The 22124-nt window shown below is 44.3% G+C and overlaps 1 protein-coding gene across 2 annotated transcripts in view; it reads right to left on the bottom strand.

The window, feature by feature from the left end:
* The window catches only part of LOC125879103 (protein shisa-8), a 185487-nt gene extending 164582 nt beyond the window's left edge, over nucleotides 1-20905 (bottom strand). For both annotated transcript variants that reach the window (XM_049560750.1, XM_049560751.1), the window contains exon 1: nucleotides 17774-20905. In XM_049560750.1, coding sequence (XP_049416707.1) covers nucleotides 17774-18339 — 566 coding nt within the window. In that variant the 5' untranslated portion in view covers nucleotides 18340-20905. The remainder of the gene's footprint in view (nucleotides 1-17773) is intronic.
* Between the last annotated feature and the right edge of the window lie 1219 nt (nucleotides 20906-22124).

The raw sequence follows: 22124 nt of genomic DNA, 5'->3' as shown, positions 1-22124 counted from the left end.
ATAAAAAGAGAGCTACACCACTTATGATCACACAATCACTGAATGTTTATTAACATTTTTAATATTTTTCATATTGACTCTACAGAATATTTCCTTAAATACTGATGAGTCATATGTGAATAAGATCTTTACACCTGCTGCTTACTCAATATTTCTTTCACAGCGGCACTTGTCTGAATACCACGAATAGCAACACAGTTCTTGATCCAGAAATGCATCGCTTGGATTAAACAAACTGGTCATAAAGAATAAAAGACACAGACCTGACTTCCTCCAGTGCAGCGCTGCCTGTCTGAGCTGTTTACCTCAAACTGTGCAGGTTAAAACCTTTTAAACCCTTTATGTGAATGAAGGAGTTCCAGCAAGTAAGACACGTATAAGAAAACTCCAGGCTGGTGCTTGAAAGCCAGCAGTCGGCTCTGAGCAAAGTGTGTGTTTTAATCACTTTTAGGGTCCAACTGCCAAAGATCACTTCGGCCTTGGAGTGTGCTTGGAAGAGCAGAGATGTCATATCTATGGCACGAGAAAAAGGGCTCGGGTTGAAAATATTCACAATTAAACCTTTCTGAAAAGTGCGCAGAGGCTACTAAAAGAGAGACGCAATAATCCAGTATTTATCTGAGTGCACTTTTGGAGAGTCAAAGTCTATTTTTTACACTGCCGCAGCATCAAAGAGTTTATTTTGGGTCCGGATAAATCGAGGAGGAGGAGGAGGAGGAGGAGGAGGTTAACTTAACAACACAAGTTCTTATTAATGCAAGGTGAGAACAGATACAGCTCCAACAATAGAGCACTGAAGCCTGAAGACACGTTTTGCATCAACGTGGAGTCTCTTTGTGAAGCTAATGTGAAGAATTGTTTGATCTCTTTTATGTCATTTGCTTCAGATTTTGATATTTTAATTGTCTTTTTTGCTCACACTACCTCAACAGTTTTGATCTAAATGAAAAAGCAACTAAACTCCGCATCATCAGTTTATTCCATCCCACAGGCCTCGACATGAAAGCTTTACCTGAAACACAAACCTCACCATAAAACGTTAGATTCATCTGGCCACAGCTGTAACCGTTTCAGGAAAGCAGAGCCGTGTGCACACGTTTATCTCTCGGCTCTAAACACCTGTCACGGGCGATGATGAAAAGCGCCACTGCAGCTGAACAATAAAGGAAAATAGAAAGCACCGTTGATGAAACACAATACAGTAGAGGAATAGAATGGCCGATGGAAATGGCTGTTTGGATCCCCAGAGGGTCATTGAATCGCCTGTGCCCTTGAACACACGGCTCTTCAGTGGAATAACTTATGGTAAGTGGTACAATGCTGTTAAAGGGAGTTAGTGCATGAGTGCGTGTTATTTCTATATTTACAGTTTTAGGTATCAAGTGGTCACTTGTTCACCAAACAAAAACACAAAAGGCACTCGAGCTGTGAATTGTCTGATCGCGGTGACCTTCTAAATATGATCCGGCCTGTTAACAAGGTCACTGATGCAGAATGTTTTATAGGTAATACGTCTTTGTCAGCACTCGTCACTACAGAGTGATCAGTGATACTTATGTGAGTTAATAAGAGTTTCCTTGAGTTTCAAGGAATGTCACTGACAAATATTGGTAGTTGTGGGTTGCAGTTTTTTGGGCTTCTCTCTAAAGTGGAGTTGCTTATTTGGGCTTGCTCTCTAAATGTCACCTTTCTCTATATATATCTGTCGCTTCTTTTGGGCTTGTTTCCATAGCCCTGGTTGCTTGTTTCTCTCCCTGGATCTGGCAACGCTGACAAACCGGCAAGCAACAACAACAATGGCGGCGTCCACAGGATCACGGGGAGCGCGTTGTGTTTGGACCCAGGCCCTGGAGGCAGATCTGATTCAACACTGGGAAGAATATCCATGCCTTTACGATGTGTCATCTCCAAGTTTGGTGACGTCACCATATTATCTGGGGCTCTGTCGGCGAGGGCTCGGTGGAGAAGTCTTGTGGTGTGCACACACAGGTCGCAACGCAGTTGGCGAGACTCCCAGTGACAGAAAAAAATCAGGGTGAAAATCGCGTAATGTGAAGTAGCCTTAAAGCCCACTTCGGACCAGTGATTCTCGATGAGACAAAACATTTTAGAATGTTGCAGAGACAAGCTGCAGCTCTGTGAACTGTCCAGTTTGAGCTTGACTCAAGTCAGCTGATGGTGTCACCTGCAACGCAGCTGGTCAGATTGCAGGCGGCTCCTTTAACCCTTTGTGACCTACCACAGAACAAGTCCGCCAGAGCATATCGTTACATTTTTACAGGCTGTAGTGCCATTTTTGGAGTAGTTATTGATCTTATATCCCAAATTCAAATAATATATTTGGAAATAAATTGCTAAAAAGTGCAATAAACTACAAAAAACATGACGATGCTTATTCCAACGTAGGAAGTGCTGTGAATATCCACGGTCTGGATTACAATGTTTTTGTTGTGTGCGCTTTTTACTCTATTTCTAAAAATCCATCAGTGCAAGGAAACAGCACTCTGGGACACGATGAATACACGATATGTTAGTGTCACTCCTCCAGTTTTATATGCAAAAGAATTATTGCTCTATCTTATTTGGTTGCAAATGGCGCTCCCGTAGGTTTTAAAGAGCTACAGCACATCACTTGTTTCAACTGTGGCTTGTAGTGAAGCCCACTGGTCAAGTCAAATGACTGCAAATGACCGCAGACTTGTTGCAGCAGGTGCTTGTTGCTGACCGTTTCATCACTACTACAAATGCAGCTGTAGCCAGTATCTCACTGTCACTATCCTCATTCAGATTTTAAGAAGCTACAAATTATATTCAGCCACAAAATAAGCCTGAAAAGCTGCAAATCAGAACAGAAGTACAGAGAGTCGTTGCATAGAGATGATACACCACCTCATCTAGTTGCATTGGTGTGAACTGGCAGGTTTCTAGAATGTTGCAGAACGGCACTTTGCAAGTAGTTGCCTGTTTCAGATCGTCTCGTCACAAATCATTGGTCTGAACTGAGCTTAAGTCATCACTAGATTTAGTTTCACACGGGACATAAACAGTGAGCTCCTGGGTTAAAGTCCAGAGTCTGTTTGACCAAACCTTTGCAGACTTTCTTGCTCCTTATATGACAGTAGGTGCCTGGAGTATCAATAAATGCCTCCTAACATGGCATCTCATACCACCGCTAAAGGGTACCTGTGTGTGTTGGTGTCTGACGCCTACTGGCCACTGACCACACGTCGGCATTTGACGAGCTGGGAGTGGGACTGGGTTGCCTTAAACATCTATAGGAGTAAAAAGCAACATACATAATGCAGCTGAATATTAATCCAAAAATACTGTAGGGAAACACTTTTACTGTTCATACTTAAAGTAAAATTAGCTGATAATACTTACATATTAGTCTCGCCATCAGACAATCAGAGATCTCCGCCTTCTGATAGTCTGGGGACACTCCTTTCTAAAGTGTGTTTAACACACCAGCGAAAACGGCTGGCAACAAAGCAACGCCTCTTGTATTTTTGAAAAGGACACGCCTTCTCGGAAATGTGTGCTCCCTCTTTTCTTGTCCGCAAGGAAACAAACACACAGAGAGCTTGAAAATGGATGCCGAGAGATTTAACTCCGTTTTATCAAACGTGTGTTCATCCGTGAAGAAAATATTTTTTCCAGCGGATGTCTTAGTTACAACATGATTGAGCTAACTGGAGTAGTTTCATGTCGTATCCGACAACGGGAGGCTTTTAACAGATGACGTCCTGATGTTAGCTTTGCTGCTAGTGTTAGCTGTCCCTGTCAGCTGCAGCCACTGACGCTTTCTAGACATCGTGATTTCCCAAAACTGAATAAATACCACACATAGCAACACAAAACTGCTTTGCTAGCTCAATCATGTTGTAACTAAGATATCCGCTGGAAAAGATATTTTTTTTCCAAATTGTTTATTGAGTTACTGAGTTATTACAGACACCGCTAACGGCTAACTTAACAGCTAACGGTTAGCCCAGCTAATCTACGATAACCATGTTAATAATTACAAAACATGCACACAGAAATGTTAATGTTTGTTCAGTCATTGTGTTTATAGACTTTACAAACATCAGATTAGCCTAAAGGGTGATACAGTGATGTGAAAAATGTGATTTATATATATATATATATATATATATATGTACACATATATATATATATACACACACACACACACATATATATATATATATATATATATATATATATATATACATAACGTTAGCTAAAAGCTCTGCTGGTTTTCTACCTGGAAGTATTTGTAAACAACAAGGCGATTCCCTCTACAGTCTGGCCGAACGGATGAGTCATGGCCTTGTAAAAGATTATGTTTCTTTCTTTTAGTCGGCGAGAATGTGTCGCCACAAACGCGACAAACATCCACTAACTTTGATGGCGTTTTCTGCGAGCGCGGCTGAGCCATTTTGTGCCGCTACACGTGTTTCTAGTCGGATTATGTTTACAAGCACAAGAGTTCAGCGAGCTACCGAAGGACCGCCCTGCAGATTTACTATTGGTTCTGCAACGTAGGGAGTTTTTTTAAACTCTGAAATTGTATCCGCCCATCTAAACACAAAATCAGGGAGAAAGTCATCAGTCTTTAGTTAAGCAAAGCGTCTAAAGACTGACTTGTGAGTCTAGCTACATATATACAATAGGCAGGGCTTTCAATAGGACCTTTACTTTAGTAGAGTATTTTCCCAGTGTGGCATTAGTACTTTTACATCAGTACAGATCTGAATACTTCTCCTTGGTTGGTCTTTTGACTTGTAGCATTTTGTTTAAATGTGTGTGGGAGTACAGATTATTTATCTCTATTCAGCCGGTGAGCGTTTAATGCTTAACCTGCTGACACTGGCATTAATTCATACCTGGCATTTAGATTATTTATGTTGTTGGCTTCTAAGTATTGTTGTATTTTCATTGATGCAGCAGTAGCTGTGTTTCGAGTAAAGCGGTACAAGCATATTTTTTATAGTCTAAAAAGGTTGATGTGCCAGATACATATTGGCCAACACCTTAATTGCACTGGCACTGATTATCACTGCCACAGTGTGTATGGACAGGACATCACCGCTCTGTGCTTTCTGGCACCCTGTCGTCATGTTAGATGTGCTGATGACTACACATTCGCCTCAGTGATGCAGAATGTCAGCTTTAAACATTTGTTTTAATATCAGCCTGTTTGCAGGTACTTGAAAAGCCCTTGTTTGTGTCCTCTTCCTTTCTCCTTCCTCTGTTTCCCCTCTTCACCTTCAGTGAAGCTGCACTCCATAATCTGATGAGCTGAGCTGTCGTTAATGTATTAGAAAAACAAAAAAAACTTGATACGGCATATTAATTCCCACGGCTGAATCACGTATCAAAGGATATGATTCATTTTTAATTTTGCTTTGCAGCAGTTTCCTCACAACAGACGCAGCAGCAGACAGACGGAGAGCAAAACAAAAACACAAACAGCCGCTTGGGAGGTGAGAAGCTTTGCAATGGAGGGGACACAGCGGGAGGTGTCAGGGGGGCGAGGTACAGTTATAATGAGAGATTTGTGTGTGTGTGTGTGCACACGTGTGTTTTGTGCTATACATCATTGCACCGCTGCCTGTTGTGATTGCCTGACCCCGGGTTTCGGCACATTACCACCTTAACAGCTTTGTGGCTGAATTTATTCGACGGGTGCACACATAGGGCGCAAACACACGCACATGTGCACCCCAGACTCACACACACACACATGTTTACACACGGAGCCACTGCTCTTTCTCGCTCACAGCGAGACACAGTGTCTCGCTGTCAAATGTATGCAGGTTGAGAATGAATTTTAAAAATGTGAAAAACAATTTCACCAGGGCTCATCCAGTCTAAGCAGAAACACAGAGTGTGTTTGTCTCTCACAGGTGCAATATCCAGAATCATGACACCATATTTCACGGTCGGGGTCTCAGACTCAGTGTAGGTTTTTGGTCATTTACATTTAAGGCAATTATTCAGGTCGTTTGATGGTTATTTTATTCAGAGCAGCGCACAGCCAGCTCCACGAGAAGTTTCTGTTTCTCTTTTTTTGTGGTATTTCATTACCACCATCTTCTTTTCTGTTTGCCTCAGTAAGTTCATGACATTCAGTCATACAACATGAGCTGAGTGTAGGAATTGTTTTAATGAAACAATTTCAGCTCTGTTTGTTTGGTCTATTTGCTCCCACTCATGTCTTTGCACTGACTTTGTGTACAAAGCACAGCCTCTGAAATGTGTGTTTAACCTGATCACATGCAATGGTAATAAATCACAGAAATTAAGCCTTATTAACAAAAAATGAAATGAACAATTACAGTATTTGCCTTCTCTTTAGCCCTTACCCTTCCATTTATCACACAGTGGGTCTCATACAGGAAGCGTTATACGAACAAATTTCCTCTTATTTTTGCTCATATCCGCGATTTGTTCCTATTTTGTTAGCTTGGATTCATCAGTATCTTCTTATTTTTGCTCTTCTCTTAGGTAAAAAGAAAATTTCATGAGAGTTTTCCCCTCAAATATGACACTTAAGGCTTAATTTACTTACTTAATTGACTTACACAGATGCACAGAATCCCTTAGACAGTTTCCTTAGGCAAGGAAAAACATTAATTCACTTACTCTGTTGAAAGAGATTTTACAGCAGTAAAAGTTTTGGACTCACGCTTGTGACACCTGTTATCATCTCACAAAGTTGGCTTATTGTTAGACAGTAAAAAATTGGCAGAAGAAAAGAAGACAAGAACCATACTGGTCAGAGGAGGAGAAGATTCTGGAGGAATACAATCATAGAAAGCACAAACTAAAGAGTAAATTTGATCCCCAAATACCAGAAAACAGAAAACGATTGTAGGAAGAAATTACAAAACGAAAACTAATTCAGTCAAATCTAAAGTGTAAAATCAAAAGTGTTTCCACTGGTTTCTCCTGGTCACAGAACACTCTTCTCAAGCTCTGTTAGTTTTTTTCCGTTTATCACCATGAACTCATTCATGTTACAGTTAAGACAGAGTCAGAGGTACCTTAAGTTTTTTTGTTTTTGGATTCTGTGCAACTGTGTAAAAAACTAAGCCCTAATTTAAGGTAATTTGTGCAACTGGTCCCTGCATCTTAAAGGATAACTTCGGTATTTTTCAACCTGGGCCCTATTTCCCCATGTGTATGTGTGCGTATGATTCATAGGTACAACTCGTTTTAAAATTGGTTCAGTATTGAGGGAGGCGGATGCAGCCGGCAGCCGCGAAACAAGCTAAAACGGTAACGGGGGCAAATGCGTCTCGTATAAGTTTGCGCATTAAAAGTGCTTTTTTTTCGCCACTGACCGGTTCAGATCACCAGTGCTATCTCTGTAAATAGCATACTAAGCATTTCGAACATTGTTTATATAACATTACCTCCACTGTGTCTGTAGCTCTCTCTACTCGTGGGACAGCCGTTTTCTTGAGGAAGAGGTGTTTCGGGATTGGATGTCTTCTCTTCTTCGGCTGGCAGTAGTCATCCTGGGAGAAGTGAGCGCTGCAGATCCGATAGTCTGCAAGGCGCAGTGTCTGGACAGTGTTAGCATCCATTTGTAGCACAACTAGCCACAACTTCAGCATCTCGCCGTCCGACAAAGGCAGCCCATGAAAGCTGTACGGGGTGTTGCGCGACATCCTGTTCTTGCAATTCGGATAAGCACAAATACGAACCATTGTTTTCAATCGCTGCAGTGAAACTGTCAGCTGTACTCCGGGACAACCAGCGCCACTCTGAGCAGCGCTCAGCATGGCTCCTCTGTTTTCTTCCGGCAACAAGCAAAGCTCTCGCGAGATGACGTCACAGCCAGGAGGAGGTGAAGGGTCAGGGAAACGTTTAGTATGCTATTTACAGAGATAACACTGGCGATCTGAACCGGTCAGTGGTGAAAAAAAGCACTTTTAATGTACAAACTTATACGGGACGCATTTGCCCCCGTTACCGTTTTAGCTCGTCTCACGGCTGCTGGCTGCATCCGCCTCCCTCGATACTGAACCTATTTTAGTACGAGTTGTACCTATGAATCATACGCACACATACACATGGGGAAATAGGGCCCAGGTTCAAACATACTGAAGTTATCCTTTAAGTTGTCAGAGAAAAGGGTGAGCACAGGTGCATGTGATGGGCCACAAGCCCTCCTCTGACATGTCAAACAACATCGGAAACATGATTTGGAACGTGAAACGTGTTGTATTTCAGTGTTTCAGCTGGAGAGGAAGAGACCTCTTTGGATAATTTCGCTCCTGGTAAAACACCTCCTGAACATCTGGATCAGAAAAAAGGTTGAAAACTGATACATCGCAAATGTTTCGCCATTGCTGGGTTCTTGATTTTCCTTTAACGCCAGTATTGACACTATGGTCAATAACATTTACTTTGTTAAAGTTTGCTGCTGAAGTAATCTTCTTACAGCCTTTGTAAGGGGGGAAGCATCTCTCCAATTCTGGGGCATGTGCCAGAGCACTTGCCCTTATGTAGTGTTAAGGGGCTGCTCATTCAGCACACCTGGGTAAATGCAGATTTAGATGGTTGAGAAGGTTTGATGCATCTGGAGTTGACTTCTCTTATTTTTTCTCTTAACAGAAAATTAAGAGAAACTGAATAGTGTTGCTGCATAATTCTCAACGCATACAATGTTGTGGTCTGACATTCTGGCTGAACAAATGTGACCTACCAGGCATGAATACACATTTCTCACTGCTAGTCTACTCCATCTGAATACCACCCGCACAATATCTTCCCCACAGTATCTCAGGGAGACCTGTTTTTCTCCAGACCCACAGTACACATTTTCTGTAAGCAGTGACCAGGATGAAATCTTCCAACAACTGCTCAGAAAACCCCTCCAAGCACTTTGAAATAGAGTTCCCAATACAAATGAACCCGTCGACACCCCGGCAGTTTAAACAACACCAGCCCAGCTCCGTCCTAACAGAAGTCGAGAGTCGTCCAAAGGTTTTAAAAAAGCCCTCAAGAGTGAAAATGTCTTTAAAGCAAGTTTTGAAAGACTCGCTCAGACGATGATTATCCATGCAGCCTGGCAACAAAGCTAACCAGCCATCCACAGCTCTCAATGGCAAATCAGCAGAATTACAACAGCTAAGCCCTTCACTCATCAGCACCTCCTCCTCTCTTGTGTAACTTTCTCCCCTCCTCCTTCCATCCCTCCCTCCCCCGTGCTCCAGCGGACTGTCCTTTAATGGGCTCCTTTAACACTGAGTTCTGGTGGTCAGCTCTGTCCTCATTGTCTCTGTTCCCCCAGCATCACCCTCTGCCATCTCTCGTTTTATTTCTCACAGTCTCATTTCCTTTATGGTCGTCACTGACCCTTTTCATATCCTTTCCTACAAGTAAGAGACACTGTCTTGGGACTAAGCCATGGGAACACTGAGGAAGTTTAAACCATTTAATCCAACATGCAACAAGTCCTGATGCCAAAATTCAGTGCGACAATAAATATAGAGTTCCTTTATTTAAGTTAAAGGGGCCATACCATAATGTAACAGCACTCCTTCACAGCTGAAAGTTCTGCATTCAAGAATACAAAGCCTTTATCAGCAAAGTGTTGAGCATTAAACATAAACTGCAGCAGAATGATCCCTGCAGGTGTGTTGTATTATAATATTGGATTAGTATTACTGATTCATGACTGAGCAAACAGCATTTCAATATTTTAGATAGTCAAGATGGAGCTAATTTAAATACTGTTGAAGGCTTTGCTTAATGTATCGCATTTTAAAATCTCATATGTTTTGTAATTAAAATCTTGACCTTAGTGGTATGAAATTGAAAAACTCAGGTAAAGTACAAGTACCTCAAAGCTGCTACCTTCAAGCAGTACTGAAATGACAAATCTAATCTGCTGTTTCAGTATGGTTAAGGTCTGGTCAGGTAAAGGTCAGGGTAGTCTTGCTCACCAGACCTTTCTCAAGAAAAGAAAGGTCTGGCTGGGCCGACTCTCACTTTAAGATTGGAGGAAAAAAAACGCCCCGGCTGCTTGTATTTCTTTCAACCAATCACAATCGTTCTGGGCGGTGCCACAGCAATGGTGTGCTTGCAAAAATATTGCCGGGGGGGAAACAGGTTTTGGTGTAACACGCCCACAAAATTATCACCTACGCGAACCATGGCAGAAAAATGGCTGCATCCTTGCAAGATCAAACACCGCAAAAGTTAGTAAAGGACGTGTTGAAAACTGCAACCAGAGGTGGTAGGGCGGGACTTCAGCGGGTGGCTCATTCCGCCCAATGAGAGGCTGATCTCTGCAGTGAACTTCCACCCACTCAGACTAGGGTCAGGGTAAGGGACTATTGACAGGATGAGAGTTAAAGAGGCAATAGATAGCATCTTTTCCTAAATATATCATTATGAAAATAATGTGGGTTGCACAGGGTACTGGCCACAGTAAAATCAGACTATCGGCCTTTACATAGGTTACTTAGTGGCTGTGCAATAAGCTTCCGCCACCAGTGCTGAAATTTTGCGGGGAAAAAAATCTGCTTTACGGCAGGAAATGCATCATGTATTGCGAAATTGGTCAGGACTGGAGCTGGTCCTTATGAGGAGCTGGGCATGAGATAGTTGAGTCACGAGCACAATGGCAGACGGACAAAGTTTGGAGACAAGTGACAAGTGTGTGAGGAGGCAAAGAAGAGCAAAAAGGAGAGTGATAAAAGAAGAGGAAAAACAAGAGTAAACCTCAGTCAGGTGTTCAAGAGATGGAGGGAGCTCCGTGACCAAAGAGGCTTCAAAACCCATGTCCAGCTAGCTTTCTTTCTAATGGATCAGTAAGTAACACGGCTAAATGTTAGCTAGCCGAGAGAGGACTGTACTGTACTGGCTGCTAGTTCATTCCTAGCTGGCCAGCATCGCAAATCGCCGCAACCAGGGAGCGGGTAGCGAGTGTTGGTCGGCTGACATCCTCGTTGCCATTCTACGGCAGCCCTCGGACAGTGATACCCCCCTCCCTTCCTTCTGTTCTCTTCTCATGGAGGCAGCTATTGACGGACATCGCCCAGCTAAGTTACGCCCAGCTAAGTGAACACCGAACTTTGTTTCCCATTCAATTTGAGCTCCAACCGGCCACATCGTTTCCATACGGTAGCGTTTATTCTAGAATGGGGACTGTTTACATGTGCATATTGGTATAATTCCACTGTGTCTACTGTTGTTTGCACTGATACTGTACATATTGGTATCTGTTGCCTCTTTAAAGTCATATACTTTAATAACCATCCACCCCAGCTACCATTATAGTAAAATAGTACACTTCTTGGTGTGCAATGGGACATTCAGAGTAAAGAAAAATATTTTTTGCAAGCACATAAATGATATTTTTAGAGAAATTATTATCCTCAAAGAACAATTTAACTCAAGGACACAAAAATCGTAAGCAAACAAAATGAATGCATTTGCTTTTATCTCCCTAAACACACAACAATGACGTCTCTTTCGAGCAGCGCAACCCGAGGCACGCTCAGTTTGGTAGTTTGGCAGACCAAACTGCGCTGAGATGGGTGTGGTGGTGCAGCAGGGGGAGGTGTCGACAGATCCAGCTTGGCGCAGTGACAGTTTCGTGCCAAAAGGCTTCACCGAAGGTGCGCTAAAAGCTCGCCAGCTGAAACCAGGTCTACTGTCAGCGCAGGGGGAGCGCAGACGGTGTAAGCCGAAGTTTGGCTGACCGGTGGACAGTGTGCACACGTCACCAAAACCTCACAGGCAGGTTTCCAGAATATCAGGCACATTAACAATGCAATAAATAGACACAAAACCACTATTCAATGCAACTATCTGCAATCAGCACATAAATGTATCTCTATATCGACTGTCCCGTCACATCTGATGACAGATCAAAGGGGATTGGCACCATTTGGCATGTTTGGCACGCGTAATGGAAACCCAGCCTGATTTGATTAAACAGCTGCAAACTAATGAGTTCACATCCCTCTCAGCCACAAACAGCCACAGCATCAGATAGGGAGTATATATTCAGCATCTGTCATCTTAGAAAAGTCAAAAGAAAAGAAACAGAGTGAGACTGCGAGAGAGAAAGAGAGAGCGCACGCGCACGAGAGAAACGCAACATTGATTTGCAATTGTAGTGACCTCCTCCCAGGCTACCTTTGCATCATCAGCCCGTGGAGGTCTGCTCGCAGTTCCGTATATTTGGACACTGCGAGCAGACCTCCCGGACCAAAACATCAGTTTCCTCCTGGGAGAAGTTTGGCCGTCTGACGCTGCTGCTCTCTTCTGCCATGGCGAATTGAGTAAACTCTCATTACGCCTTCGTGCGGCGCATTTAAGGGCGAGGAGAGGGGCTCATTTGATTGGTGTGATGTGTGTAAAACCCACTCCACAACTTCTCTCCTCCCTCTTTCCAACTTGCGCAGGTAGGAGGGACGGAGGTGGGTAAGAGGAGTAGCTGCGCCAGGCGCACGGTGTGCCAAACTTGCAAAATCCACCTGGCCACACCCAGTTGGCGAAGCGCAGGTGTGCTGCGCCCCCGCCTCGCCCGGTCTGCGAAACTAGAGCCCTAAGGTTCCATCCCAATACTCACACTTCCCCTCAAAATTGGCCCTTGCCCTAGTTTCTGTGCATTCCTGCGAAGGGCTAGGGTGTCCCAAACTTTAGGGAAGTGCTTTCAGCCCTTAAAATCACCACTTAACTTGAAGGGCCGTGTGATGCATACTTGCGAACCCATCTCAACTGAGGGGAAGATTGAATTTCCCAGGTTGCATTGTGAAACTATCCAGCCAGGTGTGTTTTCCAGGAAGATGGCAGCCTCCATGAGAAAGCCATCGCACAATTGTAAGTACTATTTTCGCAAATAAGCAAGCAAAAATTCCAAAATATGTTGGCATGTGTTATGTTCGTTGAGTTAGAATATGAATGCTTGAAAATGGCTAATTCACAATGTAGCCGACATGAATATCTACAGAGTTCTCCGTGCAAGAAGCCTACATTGACTTTACGCGCGACATAGGTGAACACGTCTGTTACGCTAATTTGCATGAAGTGGCGTCCCAATTCGTAGGTAAAATTCCCTAACCCTCAACACTACCCCTTTCATCGTTGAGGGGAATCTATCTGGCAAGTGCACTTGAAACCAAGGGGTAAGGTTAAGGGAAGAGAATTGGGATTGGCCCTTAATGTGGCCGATAATGAAGGAACGAGACTGCTTCTTGAACCTTCCAGCCAAATGTTTGTAAATGTTGGTGTGCATACTGCGTTAATAGGAAATCTTCTATATCGATACATGTGCAAGCTCTCTGTCTCAGAAAATGGTATCATCCAGGCCTCGGTCAACACTGAACCCCAGGTTTTCATCCAGACTGTGGGGCCACTTGCTCTCGCTTTAGGTTAAGTCTTCCTCTGAGCTCAAGTACTGCCTCCTAGTCACACATGTCCCCTTGGCTCCCCTCTGCAGGTTTATAATTGACATGAAGCCACATGACAACATGCCCCATTGGCTGAAATGCATGTGTATAAATATGATTGGTTGTCTTTTATTGTTTTAACCTTTTAAAATGTTTTGATCCATACCCATCTTATTTAACTGTGCTTTGTAACGTGTGTTATGGTGACCCTGATGAAGGCTACCAGCCAACACGCGTTGGTCTGACAATAAAGTTGTTCAAGCAATCAGAAGACTGTGGGTCATTTCTTAATTGCAAACAGCGGTAAAACTGGAGACAAATATATTGCTTTGATTGTTCAAATAAAATTGTTCTCCAGAATTCACAGAAGGAAGCGTGCATCTACTGCTCGCTCACCTAGCACCACTGAGCTAGCCAACGTTACAGCTCAGCCAAGGAGGACGCCGTTAACGTTCACATCTCGTGCTGTCTGATCCAGGAGTAGATGCATGCTTCAAAAGAAAATAGTTCCTACATGAAACTGCTCACAACAAGGTCTGTGGATTATCTTGAGTAACCGGGTCGTGATTTCTGCAAAGAGACATTGCTGTTGAGTTTTTCAGATGTAATTTTTTTGACGATTTGAGCACCACAAGCTATGTCCACTGCGGCTGATATCTCCAACACTCTGCAACTCAAAAACAATCTAGACTGAAAAGAAGCACTACAGATTAGAGGAAAAATATCTATTTCTGCTTTTGTGGTGAACTGTCCCCTTTAAAGATCACTTCTCTTACTCTATTCTTCTTATTTCCACTCGGTGAGGGTGGGACTGATTCCATCGAGGAAGGTCAAAGTGAACGGTCAAGCGAGCAGAGTTTCAGTGTCTTGCTCCAGGACGCTTCAGCGGGATGGACGCTTGCCAACATCTGTCCTGCTGATTGGAGGCATACACATGTCACTTCTGAGAAACTTCAAGACAAAAGCTGAATTTCCTTTGACAGTCTGACCTGCATGTGGCGCAGGCGGCCAACCAGATTTCAGAAACATCTCCCAAACGACCCCTTGACTCAAGTATAAAGCTTCACACATAATTGTTTGATTCAGGGGAGAAAATGTGCCAAGAGCTGCCAGCTTTCATTGTGTTCTGGGTGGCTCAGCGCAGTCTAACACTAATGAGTGCTGATGTCCACCGCTATCCTCTTCTTCCTCCACCTCCTCCTCATCCTCATCCTCCCCTGGAAGGTTGAGAGGAGATCCGGTAATGACAGGATTTTAAAGGAGCCCCCATGGCCTGACTCTTAACACCCGATAGGCTGGCCAGTCACACCCAGCACACACACTGTCTACCTCTCTTCCTCTCCCTCCCCCTCACACACACACACACACACACACACACAACAAAAACACACACCCCTGTTCTCTGCACTAGAATTAGCCGTTGGCAGCACTCCAGTCAGATCCGCTCAATATTCCACCCTTCCAAAAACCACCCTCTCTCTTCTCATTGTTCACTGGAGGCCGCACATTGCCACAGTCATAGTTGTGTCACAGCAATCAATCAGCCATCAATGTGAAACGGCTACACCGATACAGAGAAAACACAACACAACTGCACTGTAATCCCCCCCAGACTCCTCCCTAACTGTCCCCTGACATCTCTCCTCTGGAGTCTCCATCCTGCTGCCTGACCTCCATCTGCTCCTCACTCTCTCCGTCTCCTTCTCCATCACTATGTCCGTCGCTCCCTCATGGTTGCGTACAGACATCACACCCATTATCACCTCTCTGTGATTCAGGCACTTGATTCATTACCCAGCTGGTGACCCTCTCACACATACAGAAATTCGCAGACAGACACACAAGCCCAGCATTCACACATGCAGGCATTTACACTCGCACACGATCGCGCACATGCATGAACACTGCTGTGATACGACTGAATATGCAGATAAGATTTTTTGATAATTTCGGATTTCTTCTATCCGCTTTGTATGCAACTGACAGTGTTGAGGCTGTTCTCATGCACTGGTCGTACTTATGCCTACGAAAAGTAAAGCACTAGAATTGGTATTTAATCCACGTAATTCATTTCATTTACTGGTTTATTTAAAACCGGGACAGTCTGTGATATTGCACCAGATGTAGCAAACATTTCATCTGTTGTTCCAAGGCATGGACATGCTGCACATGTAACAATATATATTCCACGTAACATCAGTAAGTACACACACCTGTAGGACAGTGCATAAACAACGTTAGAGGCATTATCACACAACATGACTGACTGTCTTTCAGCCATCTTTTAACATTAGTTTTAAACTGCATGGTGGTGCAGTGGTTAGTACTGTTGCCTCACAGCAAGACCTGTTCTCCCATGTCAGCGTGGGTTTCCTCCAGGTGCTCCAGCTTCCTCCCACAGTCCAAAGACATGCAGGTTAACTGGTGACTCTAAATTGTCTGTGAGTGTGAATGGTTGTCTGTCTCTATGTGTCAGCCCTGTGATAGTCTGGTGACCTGTCCAGGGTGAACCCTGCCTCTCGCCCGATGTCAGCTGGGATAGGCTCCAGCCCCCCCCGCAACCGCTATAAGGATAAGCAGTTACGGAAAATTAAAGAATGAATGAGTAAAACTAATCCTGTCATACTGTGGTAATTTGCACCAGGAGGCTGTGATCATGTGACCTATGTGCCGCCGGGAGCAAAGACAGTCAGGTAAAGTAGCACATAGAGCCAGCTGGTGACCTTCAGTTTGCCAGCCAGCTGGAAAAAAAATCAAAGATGGTTGCAAAACAGGAAGATGTACCAAGACGTTTAGAATTTTTATTGAAGATACCGGTCCTTGGGAAATATTCCATACAGTTCTTATCAAAAATGGGTTACAGGATAGACTTCCCTATGCCATGGAAACTATACCATGGTTTTTAGTTTGATATATAAAACCTGGCTTCTAGAAAAATGCTAATATATGGGGTATTAGAGAGAGTCAGATGAATGCCAGTTTTGTGGTTCAGAGCCTGAGTCAACAGTCCATCTGTTTTAGTTTTGTCTTATTGTATCTGCATTTTGGGATGAGGTTCAAAAGATGTGCTCAAAAATGACTTTACACCTGGAGCTGGATCGCTTCTCTGTGATGTTGGGGGATGTCACAGTGACAAAGACCTATACTGTTAATTTAATTATATTATTAGGGAATAGTTTATTTATAAGGCAATTGGAGCAGAATCTTTAAATATCTATAGATTTCAGGGCTTCCTTACACACCAGATTATTTTGGATGGATATTATACAATTAGATAGATGGGAAAAGTCAATTGAAACTGAGGGGTGGTGAGAGAACTGCCAGCTCACCAGTAAAACGTCTGTAATGTCAGATTAAGCCCATGTGCAAATAGAGAGGGTCATTTTCCAGAGAATTTCCAGCGAGCGAGTTGGTACATTTATGACATTTTTATTATGCGACTGCGCGAAACAGGAAGACTACAAACATCAGAGGGTGAAGAAGAAGGATGATTTACACAAAGACACCATGAAAATATCAAACTGGAGAGATGATAGGGTTCAGGAACATCTGTCGGTAAGGGTTGTCGCCAGAATTGTCATTTAAGACTCTGTTGGTCACGATCAAATTATGAACCAGCTATGTAAACAAAACACAACGATTTCCACAGTGTATTTTTTGTATCATGTCCTGCCTCCTGCAAACTCCACCCTAGCGCCACCCCTCGCCTCAACCAAATGCAATATTTCCACTACATGAGAAAGCTTCTGACCTGGACAATCTCCTGTTGTGTGCTACAGGTGAGAATGGGCAACTCCACAGTAGCTGAATTCATCTAAAAATTTATCCAGAGCCCTAAAGTTAATTCACAAAAGCTGCAGAGCTCCGTATTCGTCAGCTCCACACCGCAGTCTTTAGCTCTCACCAGCCATTAGCGGCACACGTAACAAAATGTTAAGCTCTGTGATTGGATGATTTTTGCCTTCTACCTTCCACTCCGAAGTTTTTATACACTAAAAATTACACCTTCAACTCTTTATCTTCCTGCCAATCCAAGCCCTCGAAGAACTCATCCAACTCCCATACTACCTGAGCCATGAGCGCCCAAAAAGGCCCTTCGCATTTTGCAAGTCTTTATTCTACCCAATCTTCCCAAAAGTTTATGAGTTGGTCTGAAATGTAAAGCTGAAAAATATAGTGAAGTAAGTTATCTGTTGTTCTAAAAATATGATTTTCAAAGATTTTAAAGAAACGTATAGAAACAGACATTAACTGGAAAGCTTCTGCTATATATCGTTAAATGAGCCAAGTAAGCTCTTAGGCAACAAAGACTCTTTCTCTCATCCATCCATCCATCCACCCATCCATACCTGGAGTTGGTCATGTCCGTCTGTCCTCCCTGACTCTTCTCCAGCCCGAGCTTGGTGAAAATCCCAACCAACACCATGATGGCCACCACTCCACAGATAATATACACGATCATGTGGGTCCGATCCTTGTCCGGCTCCTCCTGGACCTCCGTGACGGGTGCTGCCGGCCGCCCGGTGTTTGCCCAGACGGGCGTGTCATAGTTGGAACACGAAGTCTGGTCCAAACTGTGGATTTTGAACTGACAGCAGAAGCGGTAGAAGCAGGAGCCGCAACAGAACAGGTAGATACCTGCGTTACAGTTAAAGGGCGGGTCCCACTGACCCATGACATCATAGTAACCCCAGCAACGGTTACCGCTAGTTGGAGCTGTTTTGTCCTCCACGTCTGGCGTGGGTGTTGCCAGTGCGGCCTCTGGTACCATAGAAGGCTGCATTGTCTGGTTGTTGGGAGACACCTGGGCTAAAGCCTGACCTGACGGCCAGGAGTTCAGTCCGCCCAGAGAGGTCAAACTCAGGAGGATGGCCAGCGACAAGCTAACCAAAAGTGGGTGCACGGAGGTGGCCATCTTGGACTTACTCCAGTATGTTGTGGTGGCTCAGTGCTGATGTGTAATTTTAAATGATAGTAAAGCTCCTAGGTTTAAAAGCAACAAAGAAATAGAGAGCTGAGTATCCTCTTTGTCCAGAGCTTTAAGTTGCAGTCACTGAATGAATCTCTGAGGTATTAGAAATCATTGAGATAACAGCTTTGATAAATAGAGTGCGGTCAGCCTATATATGCATGCCTGGATGAAAAATAAAGAGCATTCACTTAGCGTTGTGGGAGTTATTACTGCACGCCGTTACAGAAGGTTAAATTGTCATCAAGGGGCCGAGGAACAAGTGAGTGAAAGAAATCAATCTCACATTTCAACAGGAGTGAATGAGTCCCTCGTGAGCAGGCACTCACACGCACAGACACATCCCTGGCAGTTTACTGTGTGTGTGTTTATCAGAGCAGATAAATATTCCAAAATTTAGGAAGTGTCACCTCTCACAAAGCCATATATCATCAGCAGACAGCAGAGGCGGCTGTAGACAAATCCAAATCCAGTGGCTTGGAGGGAATCTAGTTTAGGAGGGCGTGTTACCTACGAATGAACTTGCCTCTGGCATTTCCTGCAATAAGCTCCCCTGCTGATGGGATGAATAATCCGTGAAAAGTGAGAACTCTTGGTTCCTGACGGCGCTCGCAGGGAAAAAAAAGAAGGCAGATTCCTCTCAAACTGGAAGATAGTCACGGGCTCCCACATGAAAGGCTTCTCACTTCAGAGACGGACTCATATTCCTGAGTGGATAACAACTCTAATGCTCAACGCTGGAGTCAGATCAGTTGTGATGTCCTGGAAAAACTCTGACCAGAGTGCAGTGCTTTCCCCTGGAGTCGCCTCCACTTCTCCCTCTCAGATCTTTAACTTGCATCTATCATCCTCCTGCTCTCAGTGTCACTGTTCAAAAGAAGCTTTTTTATTTTTGTGGTGGGCATCTTTTCGCTGCCACCTTGCTCCACTTTGCTGAACGTGACTTCCTTTCTTGAGGTGTGTAGATCCAGTCTTTGTGACTTAAACACTGAGCTTTTATTTTGGAAGGATTGTGTAGGATTCCTACTTCCAGCCCAACAGGTAACAGCAGCTGTGCGATATTCTTTAAAACATTACTCCAGGCTCTCGTCAAGCTGAAATCCTTTGATGATTACAGTCCAAAAGCTCCTGCACCTGAGGCGTGTTTTCCCTCACGCACACTCACACACACACTCACGCACGCACGCACACACTCACACACACACTCACACACACACAGCTCAAATCCCCCTGGTGAGAGTGCTCTGTCAGTGTCAGTCTGTAGCTTTTAAGTGACACACACAAGGAGTCCAGTGGCTCTTTGTTCTCGGCGTGCGCGGGGCTCCTGTTGCTGCTGCTGCTGCTGCTGCTGTTGCTCTGTGCACACTCCACTGGAACCCCTCCTCTCCGTGGATCCCAGGGTCTCTAACAGACCCAGGACACCAGCTGGGTGCTCTGTCTGTCAGCCCGCTCAGTCCTGCCCTACAAGTGCTAAGGGGAGAGGAAAGAGAGAGGGGAGGGGGGGCTGATGTTGTGATACTGGATCTCTGAATGTCTTAGTGTTGCTGCATCCAAGAGAAGCTGTAAAAAGAGATGCTGGGATGACTTGACCAGAGTGGAGTGTCCCACATAACTGATCGTGGCTTTGATGCTTTTGTCTCTCCTTCCTTTGCTCAGGTTTTGATTGTCTTTACACCCTGATCTTAATCTCCTTCTATCCTCTCTTTGATATTTTTGCCTTCTTTCTCTCCTCTCACAACTCACCTCACCCTCTCCTCTCAGCCCGAGCCGGGCTGCACGGGTCTGTCGTCGCTGAGGAAATATCAGCGTGGGGTCAGAGAGCCCGCGGACTGCCCTCTGCACTTTCAGTGTTCAGTGTGCAAGCCTCACCGGAATAATACTCCCCCAGCCCATTCGGACGACAGAGACAAGTGGAGATGCGACAGCCACACAGGCGTGTGGCAATGAGGGCAGATCAAAAAAAGAAAAAGAAAAAATCCTGTTTTCAAAAGAAGCCCCCTTGGAAATATAGGACTGTCTGCAGCAGCAGCTCTTTCAGCTCACTTGTCTTTTTTTCCATTTGCATCAATGTATTTTTTTGTCCTTTTTTCCCCCTTTTGAGCAAAAAATTGACAAAAAAAACCCTCAAAGCATTAATATGCAACAGTTTTAAAGCAAGTGCTGCATATTAGCTCCCAAATTTTTTCATGCAATGGATTTTTTGCTGTCAATTCAGTCCTTGTCCGGCTGCAGCTTCTTTGAAAACAGGCATAATTTGATATATATGTATAGGAATTTTATATATATATCATATGTATGTGTTTTCACTGGTGCTCTGCTTGTGGGATGCTCCAAACAGAAGTGGGAAGAGAAAGGAGAATTTTTTTATTCCATCCTCTCCTTTTGTTGTTGCCTCTTCATCAGTGTGTATTCCCTTATTTCCTCGCCGCCTCAGTGCGTCTGTATCCCGTCCGCTGGTGATGCTCGCGCTGCTGCTACTGCTGCTGTTCTCTGCCAGGACTGGATGACAATGTCTAACACACACACACACACTCTCACACACACTCCTCCCTCTCCAACTCACTCCTCCCTCTCTTGCTCACTCCTCCTCTCTCTCTCACACACACATACACACACACACACTTGTGTCTTTTGTGCGTAAGTGAGCGCAGCTCTCGCCTGCTGACTCTCCCTTTCACTCTGCTCCTCTCTGTCTCATTATGTGTCACTGACACTCTTCTCACAGTTTTGTTTTTCTTTTTGGCTCCTGAACTCACTCTTTCCCCCTTTCATGTTCCCCCAGTTCCTGTCATCTGTTCTTTTATCATCCATTCATCTCTGCTCACCTCCTGTCCGTCTAACCTTTGCAGTTGGCGTGTGCACGTGTGATGCATCCGTGTGTGTTTGTGCCTGTGCGTAATGACTGCGCTGACACCGTCTTTGCGGGAGCATGCCTGGAACATGTGTGGTGCTGCAGTCTGTAAGGGCTGATTTAGGGAAAAGGACGGAGAGGGATGGACGAAGGGAAGGAGAGGAGGAAGCGAGAGTGAGATAAACAGAGAGGAAGAGGGGAGGCAGGAAGAGAGAGGGAGGGGAGAAGAGGACAGCGGAGCGGCTGCCAAAGCGAGGGCTTGACAGAGAGGAGCAGGGGAGGGAAAGAGGAGAGGAATTATCGCAAGGAAGGGAGGGGGGATTAAAAAACATGGGGGACGCAACTGGAATAGGAACTGACAGAGGGATAGTGGGAGGGAGTGGGGGGGAGATATAGATGGGAAGGGAGTGCAGACAGGTAGGAGAAAAAAAGGAGAGCTATCTCAAAGGAAAGTGACATATTAGACTTGGATGGAGAGAAGAGGGAATAGTATTCAGAGAGAATTCAGGAGAGACTGTTAGAAAATTCCCCGGAAATCGACTGAAGAGAGACGGAGAAGCAAAATGTTATAAATTTTGAATCATCTCTGATATAATGTTGAATGTGAACTAGATTTTGAAGAGTAGTTCCTTTGGGTGCGACCATGAACCGGGCAAACCTCATCAGAAAACACAGTAGGAGAAAAAAAAAACGCTGCTTAATATTTCATTCTGTTTTTAAGTGGCTAACATTATATTCATCTTAAATATTCATTCTTCAAACTTTTTACATAAAAGCTTAAAGGCTTTCTTTAATTTCCCTGTCACCCGCTCCTTTTTATCTTTTTATCTCTCCACACACTCTCCACAGACTCTCGTGCATTTCAGCCACTCTGTCCTGT

Source organism: Epinephelus fuscoguttatus, linkage group LG19 (assembly GCF_011397635.1).
Source record: "Epinephelus fuscoguttatus linkage group LG19, E.fuscoguttatus.final_Chr_v1".
NCBI lineage: Eukaryota > Metazoa > Chordata > Actinopteri > Perciformes > Serranidae > Epinephelus > Epinephelus fuscoguttatus.
The sequence above is the reverse complement of the archived record's forward strand: the minus strand, read 5'-3'. Positions and strand labels throughout refer to the sequence as shown.